The sequence below is a fragment of the Pseudorasbora parva genome, chromosome 2, assembly GCF_024679245.1.
Source record: "Pseudorasbora parva isolate DD20220531a chromosome 2, ASM2467924v1, whole genome shotgun sequence".
In the NCBI taxonomy this organism is placed as follows: Eukaryota; Metazoa; Chordata; class Actinopteri; order Cypriniformes; family Gobionidae; genus Pseudorasbora; species Pseudorasbora parva.
The window spans coordinates 54,569,386-54,585,938 of record NC_090173.1 but is presented as its reverse complement, the minus strand read 5'-3'; the positions used below and the strand labels follow the sequence as shown (position 1 = coordinate 54,585,938).

At 41.1% G+C, this 16,553-nt stretch overlaps 1 protein-coding gene across 1 annotated transcript in view; it reads right to left on the bottom strand.

The window, feature by feature from the left end:
* cyth3b (cytohesin 3b) overlaps positions 1–14,110 on the bottom strand; it is a 68,105-nt gene extending 53,995 nt beyond the window's left edge. The window contains exon 1 of the mRNA XM_067424646.1: positions 13,823–14,110. Coding sequence (XP_067280747.1) covers positions 13,823–13,841 — 19 coding nt within the window. The 5' untranslated portion in view covers positions 13,842–14,110. The remainder of the gene's footprint in view (positions 1–13,822) is intronic.
* Between the last annotated feature and the right edge of the window lie 2,443 nt (positions 14,111–16,553).

Genomic DNA, 16,553 nt, shown 5'->3' with positions numbered 1-16,553 from the left:
TTGACCTGAAGACCCAACTGGCTGAGGTGTCTGAGCACCAAGTCCCTGTGTTCGCACAACTGCTCCCGGGACTGTGCAAGGATGAGCCAGTCGTCGAGCTAGTTTAGGATGCGAACGCCCTGTTCTCTCATGGGCACAAGGGCCCCCTCCGTGACTTTCGTAAAGACGCGGGGGGACAGGGCCAGCCCGAAGGGTAGGACCTTGTACTGATATGCTCGCCCCTCGAACGCAAAGCGCAGGAACGGCCTGTGTCGGGGGAGAATCGAGACATGAAAGTACGCGTCCTTCAGGTCGATCGCTGCAAACCAATCTTGGGGACGGATGCACTCGAAAATGCGTTTCTGCGTGAGCATCTTGAACGGTAGCTTGTGAAGGCTCCGGTTCAGTACTCGCAGGTCCAAGATTGGCCGTAACCCACCGGTTTTCTTGGGTACAATGAAGTACGGGCTGTAGAAGCCGTTCCTCATATCGGCTGGAGGGACCGGCTCTATCGCGTCCTTCGCCAGTAGGACTGCGATTTCCGCACGCAGGACACGGACGTCTGCAGCTTTCACCGAAGTGAAGCGGACGTCCATGAACCTGGGGGGGGAACGCCGGGCGAACTGAATCGCATAGCCGAGCCTGATGGTCTGAATGAGCCAGCGAGACGGACTGGGGAGCTCTAACCAGGCTCGCAGAGACCGAACAAGCGGGAACATCAGGACCACCGGCGTACCCACCATGGGGCAGCGAGGTGGAATACAGGCACCGGCCTGGGGCGGCTGTCTCGTGGAGGTGGCCCGCAGTGAGGTGTGAATGTGCTGTGCAACACATACCTGATTCCACGGCGGGCAGAGGGTCCGCGAGGAGGCTGTGGTGCATCCCTGCGTCATCCGCTGCTGCCTGCTGGCGAAACAGGAGGAGGATGAGTGTGGTCCGGCGTTTGACCAGCCACAACTCTCCAAGCCCCCTGAGGACCCAGAGATAGAGGAACTGCTTTTTTTTTTTTTTTTTTGAGAGTTTGGGTACCACTGGTTGTGACCAGCGGCAGAACAGAATTTAGACTCAAAACATTCCCCAGCCCTCTTCCGGGGAAAAGCAGCCCCACCCATCTCCAGGTCACCCGTCTCAGAGGTGATGTTTCACCAACCGCTTAAACAGCAGTAGAGACGGGTGGCGTCGTCCTCCTGCAGCGAACACAGTAGAGCAGACTGTGTCGAGGGTCCCTTTTTTTTTTTTTTTTTGCAGGGGCGACGCCTCTGGCGACAAGCAGACTGAGGGGCGGCCCATAAGGCGCTCTGAAGCTTGATTTCCTCAGCCCGCTACCGACTGCAAAGAACTGCTGGGCTCAGTTCTCAACAGTGTCGCCGAAATGGCCACCTTGTGAGATGGAAGCATCGTGAAGCGTACTTTGACGACCACTCGCATCTCAGCAAGGCAAGCCAGGGGGCGTTTCTGGACCACAGAGGTGGACATCGTCTGGCCGAGGGCCTGCGTCATGACCTGATCATGGTTAGTCAACATGCGCAGCTCAACCCCGACTCAGAACTACCCCCGTGCATAAGAGTGCAGGGCGGAGGTGGTCTGCGTACAGCCACCCCACCAATGAGGGTAGTGAGGGAGGAAAAACTTATGCAGTGCTGGCCCCTCTGGAGTTCCATACTGCCAAGTTTTACATGCACATCTGGGATTGATCCCAGGAAAGCATGGCTATTGACTCTGAATCTGATTCAGCAAAGCACACACCATTACAGTGGGCTCAGCATCATCTTCCTTCCCAGAGCACAACAGCCCTCTCTCCGATGTAGCGATTGACATCTGATCCTCAGCTGGAGCCCTGAATGAAATGCTAGGTTCCCCCCTAAGAAGGACCAGCAACTCCATCCAGAAGCTGCACAGCTTGCAGTGAGCTTGAGGGGGAGGGGCCCCAGGGGGTTGGATCCCCGAAGAAGCCCCACCCACCTCAGGTCACCCCAGCCATTACACCAAAGTAGACCTCTCCTGTGGCCACCAGGGAGGGCGCTACAACGGGAAATCGGCCCGGGGACAGCGCACATAGAGCGGCGAGCGAGCGCTGGGTTGCCGTGACAACGCGCGCTGCAGCTTAGCCGCTCGACGGCACACGACACGCAGAGAAGCGAGAGGTCCGCCCGGGTTTCCCCCGGCGGCAGCTCTCGCTGATCTCCACGGTCTCCCAGAGTGTCGAGCAGACCCGCGGCTGTGCTTTTACACACGAGCCGCGGCTGGCCAACAACAAAGGGGACTCAAGCTTCCCGGAGAAAGAAGAGTCGCGACCGGCGTGCCGACGTGGTCATGTTCCCATTTGAAAACATGAACCACCCACGAACGCAGTCTCAGCATGCAGCCCAGACATGTGAAACAGTGCTCGTGGCCGTCAGTGAGGACAGGGAACAACCGCAACCAGAAACACACAGGTAAATTGTCATCTTTAAAAAGACGCAAGCTCTACCTGTGTAGCTCTTTTAGGAAAAATGCTCTCTGGGGTGCTGAAGCACACAGGGGATAGTCGCGGCGACACAGACAGGGAATTCGTGCAGCCTGTCATGCGCGCTCTCTTTCTCATAGAAGGCGATCTCTTACCAGCCGTGAAAACGGCCTTTCAGCGCTCTAAAACAGCGCACCAAACCAGCTGTGAGAACAGCCTTTTGTTTTTGCTCAATAAAACAATCGAAAGTGAAAGAGAGAATTCGACCCCGCTGCAATGCCGTCACTCCAACACCAAACGAGGAGAGATTCACCCGAAGAGCTTGACTCGTTATAATGTTAACACACGCTTGTAGAGAGTGATTTCAGGACGATCCATTCACCACTCGGCTCCGAAGCAAAAGGCTAATTTAATGCAAGCACCTGTGCCTCATTTATACCCGCTCTGCGTGGCATGGGCAGCTGGTGCAATCATTGCATGCCAATGTGCATTGGCTCGTTTAGTTACACTCGAAGTAGATTGGCTCTCGCTAGCGAGATTCCTATTCGTCGGTACTCCGACGTGGCGTCGAGAGTGACCGACTGAATGGGAACCTGCAGTTCTTTAGAAACTCGATTTTCCAAAGATTATGTCAGTGGTGTTGTTCCACAAAACTCAATGTGTTCTGGGAGGTCAATAGTTGGTTATACTTTGCATCAAAGTTATTTTTCATTCTTCGCCTGCATGGGGTAAAAAGAAGTTGGAAATACCTTTGCAAAGATATACTTCAACAAACATCTCCATGCCACTGAGAGCAACGTTTTGATGATGTGTAAACATGTGCTGCGCTCTTTCCTTCCAATAGTTAAATAAACGTAACAAAAATGACAGTGGTGAGAAAACAGCTGTTCAGAAAGCATCTGATCTCGGCGATGTGGAAGTTTGCATCAGCTCTGAGACTCAGCTGTTATTTTTATAGCACTTTATAATATATATATTGTATATTGTTTAAAAGCAGTGACATTACAGTATTAAATATGAAAAACTGTGTCAGGTTCACTTTCAGTTAGCATTACAACTTAATTTTCTACTATAAAGCAGCTATCCAGTGTGTTAATGTTTTTACTCATGAGCCCTATTTAATTGTTTATTGTTTCTTTTGGGGTCATAAGGTATTTTCATCATTGACAGGGGCTAGTCTGTGATTTTATTGCCGTCCGAATCCACAATGTCAGTGTATTTCTCCCACCACCCGCGTAAAAATCCCCAGCCGAATTATTCAAGAAAAGATTGTTTCAAAAATCACTCTTTATATCCTTTTTGACCCCTGCGGAGCACCGTACGACTGCGCTTCGTGATTATTGGAATGCATTTTAAAGATCTAGCCTATACTTTTATTACTGAAATGCTGGAAAGTATTTCCAAGAATAATCTTTCATCACCACTCAAAAGAGAAAGAGAAGAAAAACACGTAAACATCTGAAATGAGCCGTTATAACGGCAGTAATTAATGTTATATAGGTTAAATTTGCAGCGTTGTATTAACTTATTTCCGCTCATTTCCACATTTTAAAATGACATCTTCCTTTTTTTAAACAGGAGATTTAAATCATTATTAATTTCCCATTATTAAATTAAATTTTATTTTATTCTTATTATTCCAAGCATATGACATTTTTACAGCAGACAATCATTCGACTGACAGGTGAGCAGTGGTCACAGGTGTGCAGGATCACAAAACTCACTCCTCCACCGTGAAAAAATCGCCATCCGAATGCACAAGTTTTATCACTTAGGTGGCATGCAAATTTATTTTTTACAAACGTCCACATGAGAAACAATTACCGTCCGAACAGGGCTATGGACGTCTGACCTCAACGGACTGAACAGGAGAAATTAACCGATTTTGACCTCGAAGACAGGGTTGGTCATAAACCAATGAATTCATTCATTCATTTTTAATGAATCTTTAATATGACTCGGAAACAACAAACTGTTCGAAGAGAGTGATTTGTTCATTTTGTGTTGACCGCACATGCGCAACATCCCATAGCTTCTGTACGTTGCGTTCTTTTGTCTTTTTAATACAAGATTAGTTCATAATTCCCAAACTTCATTACAAACAAGCATATAGTCAGTTGTTTTTAACTCTTGAAGTTACATGATGTGTTTCTAGTCTCAAATTGTAGCTTTTTTATTTCTTAGAAGTTATAATTGTTTTGAATTTCTGTCATGATGGTTCTTTTCCACAACATTAAAAGTGGTAATGAAGAGTTGGTAGTGCTTTAAACTGTATCTGTATGATGGAGGAACACTTTGATAAAGCAAAGATACAATAACAACATACAGTTACGTGACAAAAGATTTACGTGAACTAATCAATTATGTATCCGGTACTAGCGACTGCATAGCTCAGCTTATGTGGCTGTCACAGGATGAACGAACGACTCAGATCGGGAGGTGAGGTAAACTGACATTGCTTACCTGGGTCTTCATTCAGGCTATGAATTAATAGTTTCTGTTTCTCATTATATCACCCTGTAGCCCAAGACTGGTTTCCCACTGAAGCTAAGCAGGACTGAGTCTGGTCAGTACCTGGATGGGGGACTTCATGGTAACATTTTAATTATATTCTACTGAAATGAACGAAATGACTCTGAAAAAGATTCGTTCATTTTGATGAACGAGATTCAAAGATCCAGTAAAATTATCTGAACTTCCCATTACTACTCAAAGAAGGCGGAGCCTCAGAGCCACTCCTACCTGTTACATCATCGCCATTGACATACTTCGAAATGGCAGTTCAAAGATGTTTACCAGCCAGATTAAACATTTACCAAATGTTTGCTTTGGCACGGGATTTCGAACTCCTGAAACAAAGTCCGAACAAGTTTTGGCCTGATTTTTCCTAGAAATTATGTTGCATTAGTTTGTTCTTTGCTTTTGCTTTTGTATATTTCGGCCTCAACCTTAAGCCCACCCCCGAGTTTCTATGACAGTCTGATCAATAGATATGGTCTAGGACAGATCCCTCCTTTAGTATAAGTCTAAAGTTTGTTTCGGCACACACAAACAGTACATTTGTAGCCTGACGTGGTCATACTCAGCTCTAGTCAGAATATGAGTCTGATGCTGCTCCATTGGGCTGTGATTATGGGGCGTTTCAACCCAACCAGGAAAGACCTCAATTGGATAGACCTACAACCAATCAGAGCAGGGGAGCGACGCATAACGTTAGTGTCAAATGTCAACAGAGCTTAACTGTACCAAGTCTGCGGTTTTCCTGCCGGTTGTTTTCCATGTCCGCGGGTTGAAGTGAAGCGACCTCAATTATGTAATGTATAGACCCAGGAATGCAAATTTTAGCAGCCAACCTTTCGAAAATAACCCACATTTTACCCCCCAAACGGCTTCTTTTTTGCAGAGAAGATATTGTTGTGGGCTCTTAGTTGCGGGTTTTGCTGTAAAAACTTGACCCCCCTGGCTGCACGCACGCTGGAAAAACGATCATTGCATTGTGTTGTAAAAGACAGAATTGAATGATACACAGAGTACTTACCCAACATGATCATCATTTCTGAGAGAAATAGTGAAGGTGAGTGCATACAAACAAGCTCTCCGTTTAGGATTCGAACAAATATAATCCAAGCCCCTTTGATGACGTGGATGATTACGTTACTGTTGATCATCTGTCCGTCATCATCTAAAGCCCACCCTGATGATTTCATTGGTCCGAACAGTTTCTGTTCAGCCATAATTACTCCTCTATGGATCGAGGCCAGACCGAACCGCCCGAGCTCAAATGTTGTTGTCGGGGCTAAGTTCGGCTGACATCCAGGCTAGTACACTTGATTGATCTAGCAAATTATCAGTGCACGTCTCCTTTTTGAGGTATCATTCATAACTGTTGCACAGGTTAATCTTATATATGATTAAAAGTGATGCTTGCTTAAGCCAGAACTGCTGAATACTGAGGAAATTGATCAAATCAAATGATAAAACTCTCAAAAGGTTTACAACAAAGGACATTTTGCTCCTTGAGCGAATCTTTGTTCAATAACCTCTTTCTGAGGACACATATTGGAAAGAAGAACGCCACGCAAGAGAAAGGAGAGAATGAGCCCAGACCACTGGATACACCTTTTCCTGATCCTTCATCGGCTAAAACAATCCACCATCCGTTACATAACCTATTCTCCTACTCGCATCCCCTTCCATCAGTGAAAAATCCTGCTCTTCAAAAGAGTGGCTCTCTTTCCCAGGAATGCAATCAGCCACATGCTCCAGCACTCCAGAGACTCGTCTGCAGTCTGCTTTCCTTTAAGAGGGGCTGAAAGAGGCTTCAGTTTTCCTTGCGCCAACCTAAATTCCTGAAACTGCCGTATTGTTTGTGCAAATGTGTTTCTAATTTTTGCCTTCTTAAATTTTTAACCCTTGTACTATGTGCTAATGTTGGAGTCTAGAGGTATTAGGCAACTATTTTTACAATCTCTGGACCATTTTAATGAACGGTGAGGTCCCAATAAAATTTGGTAAGACATTTTAAATGCTGAAGAAAACACTTTGTTAGTTCGAAGGGCATAAAATTGTTTTTTGTGTGCAAACAATGAACTTTAGATAACAGTATTCGCTGATGTCAAAGCTGGGGGTTTTAGTAACATGCATTAATCTCACCTTGAAACCTAAGCTTCGTTCCTGAGCACCCAGGCTGCGTTTATAGGCATGCTGCCTTCTTCTGAGATACCTGATTTTGGCATCGCACGTATCCTTCACAAAGAAGCCAGTGTCACAATCACAAAGCTTTGCGACTAGCTCAGCAGAAATAATCATGCAAGATGGCAGATGTGTCCAGAGGATTGTTACCCTTCACTGTAAAAAAAAATGTTTTTTGTTGGTTTAACTTACAAAAGTAAGTAACCTGGTTGCCTTAAAAATTTTAGTTTATTGAAATTAAAAATTTGAGTTGATACAATGAAGGAAATTTGTTTAATAAATAGAAACTCAAAATATTATTGTATCTGAACCACATAAAAAATGTGATAAATCATGAAAATAGCACTATTTGGCATGTTTCACTGCGTCATCAGAAATAACACACACACAATTACCCAATATGCTTACAAAATCTTTTAATAATATTTTAATATAGGTTGTCGAATCTCAAAAAATGTTCATTGTATTAACTCAAAATTTTAATTTCAATGAATTCAAAATTTTAAGGCAACCAGGTAACTTTTTTTCTAAATAATTTTTTACAGTGTAAATGTTTTTTTTGTTATTCTACATTTCAGGCTAAAAAGTGCATGCATTTAAAAACAGAACAGTAACTTACACTCTCAGAAATATACAAGTGTAAAAATTGTACCTTTAGGGGTTCAACAGCTTGTCACTATGGGGCAGTTCCCTTGAAAGGACATCTTTGAACCTTTTTCACCCTTAAAAGGTCCATATTAGTACCTTACAGTAGCAATATGTACCACTATGAACCTTTTAGGTGAACTTAGGATGCTGCCATAAATACACGGCAAAAAATGCTCTTCTTATTTAGTATGTTTTTTCCAGTCCAAATATCAAAAAATTCTTAAATCAAGAGAGTAAAAATTACATAAGATATTATTTTTGCTTGTTTTCTGGGGGGGGGGGGGGGGGTGATCTGCCAATGGGGTGTGAAAAATAATCTTACGGTATTTCTGTTTGGGATAGAAACAAGAAACACGTTTTAAATCAGAAATAAGATTCTTTTTCTCACCCCACTGGAAGATCATTTAGCTTGTTTTAAGTAAAAACTCACTCCATTTTGATTTGATTTTAAAGAAAACAAGGAAAATATCTTGTCATTTTACTAAACGCATCTTAATTTAAGAATTTTTAGATATTTAACTAGAAACAAGACAAAATTACTAAGTAAGAAGAGCATTTTTTGTAGTGTACCTATTTAGACAAAACAGCGTACTATTTTCTCCTGTCACAACTCGCAACATCTGTCAGTTTCTTGGACAATCACACCTAACACAGAGCTGAGTTCAAAACAAGTCCAAGTTCAGAGTCAGCAGTGAATCATTGTAGGTTAATTCATGGTGTTGCTTCAATGGTGGTTTCCCTGCTGACGTCACGTGGCTTAATGAAATATACGTAAGGCCCAGAGAAACAGCCCAATGCCCTGCAGCACAAAGACTCGCTGTTCTCCTCATAAAACAACAATTCTGCCATAGTTCTACTATGACTGTCACTTCAAATGCCATATTATGACATTAGCTGGCATAACTAAGCACTGCATAATGCTTAAATCTCTTTAGCAAATTCAGCTGCATCAAGGGCTAAAATAGGAACGGTTCAGGGATCCCACTCAACAGACAACAACGTCAATACATATGAAAGCTCAATGAGCAGATCTACATCAGAAACAATGTGGTACTTGACCCATGCATGTGTCAAAAACTTGCCCGCATTTGCCAAGATGTTCTGCGTGGTTTCTAGGGTGTTGCTCTTCCTTGGAATAGCATGAGCACATATCAATTCAAAGGTAGGGTGAACTATGTTCTTTTTGTGTTTATTTGCAATTTGTTTGGCAAACAAACAGCAGCCACATTTTATAGTTCCTCCTGAACCAAAACAACCAGCTTCTGCTGCGTTCACGCCATGACGTAACTGTAATTATGGGATGTCATCCTGTGACATTCTGCCCAGAGCTGTTCAAGTCCTCAGACTCAATGCCGACTCAATGCAGATTTATCAATGCTGAGATGAATCTGCAGCAGTCAGGTGCTACAGCTAGAGCTCTGGAAGTTGTTTACGCTCACTATTATTGTAATATTATGCTCATTGAGACATGAGGTAGTTTAACACCATCTCTCGTGACGCTTCGCAGACTCTGCTCTGGCATTCATGGGTTTTTAAGGAGCTGTGACTTTAGAAATGCTCTAAAGGATTTTACGCTTTAATAGCTAGCTTGCTATTGCTAGCCTCTCCGATGTTGCCTACCCTACTTTTAACTAACAACGAAACTATTTGATGACCATTATTAGGTATTAAAAATGAAAAATTCTTAAAATTAGTTTTAGCGTGAAGGTGAGTGTTTGTTGATTGGTTGCTTACTGGACCAAATCAAAAGAACCAAAATAGTATTTATAATCTGGTCTCTAGATACAAACATTGCTATTAAGATCCTTTATGGCACTTTTTTATGAATATGGTCCACTTGGGTGTCCCATTATATTATATATTTTAAAGCCTTGTGAACAATGGGACAATTATCGGCCAACGATCTTCGAATATTTTATTTTTGCTTAAAATGCCCATCCCTAATACCCATGCGATTTTCACTGACGATGTGCCGAGGGAACGTGCAAATTCACAACCTGATAGTAGATGCCGCTTTTTATTATTTGATTGCAGTGCAAATAGGATTTGATGGTGAGTTTTATCTGCAATCAAATCAAAAGCGCCAATTCCATTAGCACTTCTTCTCCATAACAGCTCCCTCTTATGGAGATTTTTGTAGTCGCTCGCTCTGGTGTTTGTCTTGAAGTTCTTTGTGTTCAGACACCAAAGAGACCAGCAGCTCTACATTCATCTTGCCTCGTTGCATCTTCGTCTTCGTCTACTTACTTCCTCTTCGTCATCTTCTTGGTATCAATGTGTGCTCGGCAAGACCGTTTTGTGCTTGAGGGCCACTAAGTCGTAACTCCAGCAGCGCCAATCTTATTGGTCGGACAGTTTCGAACAAAACTCACACTCATATTGGCGCCCTTTGCTTTGTTTAGTCACAAGAAATTAAATGTCAGCAATAAATGCGTGCGATAATCGTCCCGTGCAGGATAAGCCTTTACAGGCACAAAATCAGTGACAAACATAAGATATATAAACAATTATTTAACATAATATTTACACCAAATAAGTAATATCATTTGGACCTTTTCTACAGCATAGTGGGAAGACATATAGCTAAATTTATTTTCACTGCGACGCAAATTATTGTATGGAAAAAAATTACCAAACAAATACAATACTTGGCAAAATTTTGAAATTATGACTTTTTAAAATGTTTTTGAAACAAGTCTCTTCTGCTCACCAAGGCTGCATTTATTTAATAAGAAAAATACTGTAAAGACGGCAATATTGTGAAAAATTATTACAGTTTAATATAATATTGCAATATATTTAGAATGTAATTTATTCCTGTAATGCAAAGCTGGATTTTGATCCTTCAGAAATCATTCTAAGATCCTCAATTATTATCAGAATTATTTTATGAATAGAAAATTCAATCAAAAGCATTTATTTGAAATATAAATCTTCTGTAACATTATAAATGTCTTCACTTAAATTCAATGCATCCTTGCTGGGAGAAAAAAAATCTAATTTATTAAATCTATCTTTCTTTTTCAACCTTACGCACTCCAAACTTTGAATGAGCAGTATCACGGTCTCCACAAAAATATGAAGCAGCACAACTGTTTTCAACAATGATAATAATCATAAATATTTCTTGAGCAGCAAATCATCATATCAGAATGACACTGAAGACTGGATTAATGATGCTTTTGACATCAAAATTGTAATTTGAAATTGGTAAAATGACTATATTTTCACAACAGATAAATGCAGCCTTACTAGAGACTTCTGTCAAAAACATTAAACAATCGTAATTATTTCACACTTTTGACTTCAATGCACGATCCATCTACAAATCCTGTTACTCATTCTGGTATTTATTGTTTGTTTGTTTCAGAGTTTTAAATGGTTTAACATATCTCATTTCTTTCTGAAAGGTTAAGGTTAACCAGATTTATTATGTTTGCGATTTGTAATTTACTTTCAACGATCATACTTTATAGTGGTGTCCATATGGCGGTGTGCGGCCCAGAGTGAGATGTCCCACAGTGGACCACAGCTTTGAGTACTGTTACCCAGCAGGACCCCAGCGGTAGCAGAAGCACCATCAGAGGAGCTGAGGGTCTCATCCACAGCAGATGTGAACCACCAAACCCCTGTCAAAACACCAGCAGTCTGACTCTTATCAAGTCCTCGGTGTGAACCCACAGCATTGTGGGGCTGCAAAAGGATTACGCACAGCACAGCATATATGCCTTTGTTGTTTTCCAGGGGGAACCATCTCTTGAAATATTACAACACATGCACTCATGGCTCATGATGGGGAACACTCAGACTTAAAAAGGGCTCAAATCATGAAGCTTGTCTAGGAGAGAATACAGATTTGTATATAATTAATTTGTGTATATATATAATAATACAATTTTTATGAGTATTTATAACTTTATTTTTCTTATGAATTTACAAAACGGACTCATTTTAAAGCTACACTGTGTAACTTTTTTATTTTATTCTTAGCTAAAAACACTTAGTTCTTTCAAATATATGTGCTCATTAATGTATATTTACTTCTTTCAAGTAATAAAGTATTCTCGTAAGTTTATAATATGCCATTGAAAATACATACGGGTGAGGGGTTCGAATGCCGGTCGCCATGTTGTCTCTCCATCTTGAAAGTACATTAGCCAAAGAGGGACATACCCGTAAATTCAAGCTTCGCCTTTCACGTTTTAACACTCGATGGCACCGTGTCGAATGTGAAGAGGGGGATTGCATGTTAATCTTGGTCTAAATCAGCCACCGTAGGAGTTAAAACGAAATCAGAATTGAACAGAAACTATTATTCACTGGATGGTCATATACCTTTACACCGCTAGATGGGCGAAAATATGAAACAGTGTAGCTTTAAAGGGGTGGTTCCGTGTTTTTTTTCTAGGCTTGGTTGTGTTTATGGGGCTCAGTATAACGTCTTAATACTTGTTTTTTTAAACACCGTATTTTTCTTATATTTGACCTTTATTTCACACCGCTGTCTCCACTGTCCTTTGTACGGCTCGTTTGCTTCCTGCTTCTATGAAGCCCATCCCTCTGAAAAAGAATGGTTAGATGGCCAAATGTAGTTTCCTGTATTTTTATTGGCTGAAGTGCCGAGCACAGGTTGCCGGAAACGCCACGGCCCTTCCCATTACGGGCAGACGTCACACCTGCGGAGACTAGCGAGGGTTTATGATGTCACCAACCCAGGAAGAAGCTCGTTGTAGTCCAACCCGACCAAATTTGTAGGCAATAAACTTCCGTAACTTGAAAAGTGTAGGCTTTTCTGATACGATTTCTAATCCAAGAAATATCTAGAGCCCAGAATATTACAGAGATGGGCTGTTTTGTCTTGGGTCAGCAAGCAACCATACAGAACACCTTAGCAACCACCTAATAAACAGCATCATACTGAAATCAGTCAGAAGACTTCTACCAACTATATATCAACACCCTAGCAACCATTCACACAAGCCAAGCAACCGCATAGTAACGTCCTGCTACCAACGGTAACATGATAATGAGTATATATATATATACACACACACACACACACACACACACACACACACATATTCAAACAAAAAATGATTCAGACACTTTGAGCTGAGCATGTTTTGCTGAAGTGTTTTCTCTTTAACTGCTAATGTGACCTTTGACTCCACAGACTGGACAAAATGAAGCATTGCTTGGTCATTGGTTGAGCTAAATTGGTATAATCTAACTGTGTCCTTAAATTTAACAGGTTGATTGTAATCCATTACATCCCTTTCTATCAAAGTTATCTGACATTATCAAGATGATTTTGTTCTGACACAGTTTAACTCTGAGCTCGTCATATTTTATTACCATTTTCTAAACTATAGTGGATAATACGAGAACATGTTTGAATACATTTTGGTTTGATTGTACCCAAACAGGGAGCTCATCATATCCTGCTGCTAGTATTAAAGTTAAAAACAACTGCGGGAGATGTGTGTCCTCCTCGAGAAGCTGGAGAATGGGAAATACGGTGTTGACTAAATTAAATCAATAGGCATATCAGCTCACAGTCTCTCTGGACAAACACTGGCAGGCGCACATGTAGGTCATCCCAAGCAGGCTGATCTTTGCACCTATACGGCCATTGAAGTTTCTCATTTGACTGGGAAAAAAAGAGCATTGTTTAAGGCTGATCCAGTGCCAAATGTGCTGTTCACATCTGTGAGTGTGAGATTTTCTGAGCTCTCTCCCAGCACAGTTTAATGTCTATTTCAAATAAGTTATAACTGTCCAGTTAGGCCTTAAAATATAAATTACTGTACCTTAAGGATGGCATTGTGCAGCAGCAGATCCATTAACAGTGATTTTTGGATGACCATTAGACACAAACGGAATTTAAATGTTTTTTAGATTTGGGTTTTTAAATGGCTAAGTAAATGCATATGAATAATAAATGCAATGCTCTTCGTTCTTGATGATATGACACATCTGTGTCTAATGCCCCATTAACCCATAATAATATGTTCGTGTGCACATGTATTCACACATTTGTAAACCCAATGGTCTTACCTTGATTATCTTCGTCCATATCTGCAGATTAATGCAAAATATTGAAATGATGTGATGAGAGCGCGCTCCAGACACAGATGTACTCTTTATAATGAAGGGTTTATCTACTGTATTTACAAACAGGTCCGGTTTTGTGCGGAGTACGCGGCATAAACTGATGTTATTTATCTCAGTCCTCGTTTAAATCCGTAACCCGGTGTGTTTATGAACGGAGGAAGCTGTCTTCACTGGCGTCGCGTGGATCAATAACATCCAGCGACACACACGGGCATCTGTGCGTTTCGCAGCGACAGTCACACGTCATCGCCCTCGCTCCGCCCCTTACACGCGGATTTACCAATCCTACTACGACGAAGGCTTGATGTATGAATATTAATGAGGTAATGCTTACGTTGCTTAGTAACCATTCTGAAGCCGGTCTTTAATATTCATGAGCCCTCAAAAGTCCATTTCAATTTCAAAGTACTTCCCTAGATTGTTTTCCACACAGTATTGACCAAGCATCAAGACACACACAAAGCAGCGACAAAAAAAATATGGTGAAGCTGTAAAAAAAAAAAAAAAAGAAAAAAGAAAAAAAAAGAGATTTAATGCATTAAAAAAAGAACTGAGTGAAGTAAACTGAGGCAGATGCTGGATTATATGGATTATAAATTTTGCATGGGCTAATTATACATACGTAGTAATTATACATGTATTCTGAAGAAAACCATGTACACTATAATGAGAATAAATACAAATAGTTAAAAAAAAATATTATCACATTAATGAAATAGATTTTTAAAAGTGAGTAAATATTAAATAATAGTATAATTTTGCCAGTTGTATAGCGATGACTTCAAAGCTAACAAAGACGGACTAACGCATCTTTAATAGATATACAAAGACGGTGTTATTATGAATCATAATAGGAGAAAGTGCTACAGCGCAAAATGGCGGGATAAGCCCCGCCTTCTAAATAAAACAGCCAATGGCTGATTGCAGCTTGACAGGAGCTCTGGTTGCTATTAAACAGTTGTGAGACAAACGCTTAGGGCTGCTTCAGCCTGGAAAAAAATTTACAGTTCTTTTGTCAAGATGTGAGCGTTTAGAAACAAAATTGATGAGAAAGTTGTTGTAAATTTCATTGGGGATTTCCAATATGACTTTTAACCGTACGTTTGGTGAACAGCTTTGGAGAATTTTGGTGTTTTCCCCAGTCAAAGCGGCAGAAGCTGCAATTTCATGACTGATATAGCTGAGTTGTTTCAAAGATGGCCGCCGAGTGAAATGACTTGCATTAAAGGCAAGGTAGGCAATTTTACAGAGTCTAGCAATAGCAAGCAAGCTAATTGACATACATGTGACGTCTGCGCGAGCAGGTGCGTGAAGGTTGACAGGCAGGTATAGGACATCGTATCATTTACATTTTTTGGTCCTGAGGCTTCTACAAGTTTTAACGTTTAGACCATTTCTATTTTTGATTGCTATGCTGGTTGCAAGGAACACACAATGAAGACAAAGATCAGGAACAATAGCTTTAATAATCAACAGAAGGTCATAGAAACCAAGACAAGCAAACAAAACCAACCGCTATACGTAAACATGACTGAACAAATAAACAACTGCAACTTAAATACAAAGCAAATGAGGGAAATAATGACAAACGGTCAGTGGTGATGATTAATGAATCTCCATCGATAAGTGGCGGGAGACTAAACAAAGGAACACATGTGACTGAAAATCACAAAAAGTCCAAGAAAATTAAACTAAGATCAAAATAACTGAATATCCGTGACAATGTATAGAGAGTTTCAACTACTTTTGCCTCCTTTTACGGGACTTTTCCTCAAAAGCCACAATAAATAAAAGTATCATCAATAAAAGAGTGTGTTATATTTCAGTGCAGCTCTTTTATACAAACCCAAAACTGACTTACAGCACACAAGTGTGAAGTGAATGTGATTAGGAAAACCTCCATGGGTACAGCTGAGAGGAGAACCACATTCCCTTGCAGTCGGAGAGAATAAAACTCAGGCACTGGCTAACGTAATGGGTGATGAAAAATGTGTGCATGGACAACACAGCGCCTGTACGTTTCTCCGACACATGGATTCAATTACGGCATGCCGGCCTCTCAGACGAAACGAGCTGCTCTCTTTACACACATTACCAAACTCCTCAAGAATGAAGTTAGCTGTTTATTTCTCTGTCTCATGGAGTTTTCTTCTTTAATAGTCACAAATCATGTATATCGACATATAGACGTGATGAGAAGAAGAACGGCAGATTACATTTTAATCTGCAACGATAGTGATGGATCAATATTTATTTTCCTTAAATAACTCTTACATCCAAACCCTGTATTCAATATGAAGTCTAGACTGACTTCAGAGTCCATCCAGATGTTATATTTTTAACAAAATCATTACAGCCGGTTCCTATTTCCAAAAAACAAAGCTCTTTCAAACTCCTCCAGTCTCAAGAGTGTGAAAAAATGTGTGTTGGTGGACAGAAGTGGGAGTTATAATGAGTGTGTGTGTGTGTGTGTGTGTGTGTGTGTGTGCTTGTTTTTGTGACATATCAGGACAAAAATGTGTATAATAACATGTGTATGACACAGGTATTACAGAAAATGGTGACATATCAGGACATTACCCCATGTCCCCACTTTTCAAAATGCTTATAAATCATACAGGAGGAGTTTTTTTGAAAAAGTAAAAATGCAGAATGTTTCCTGTGATGGGTAGGT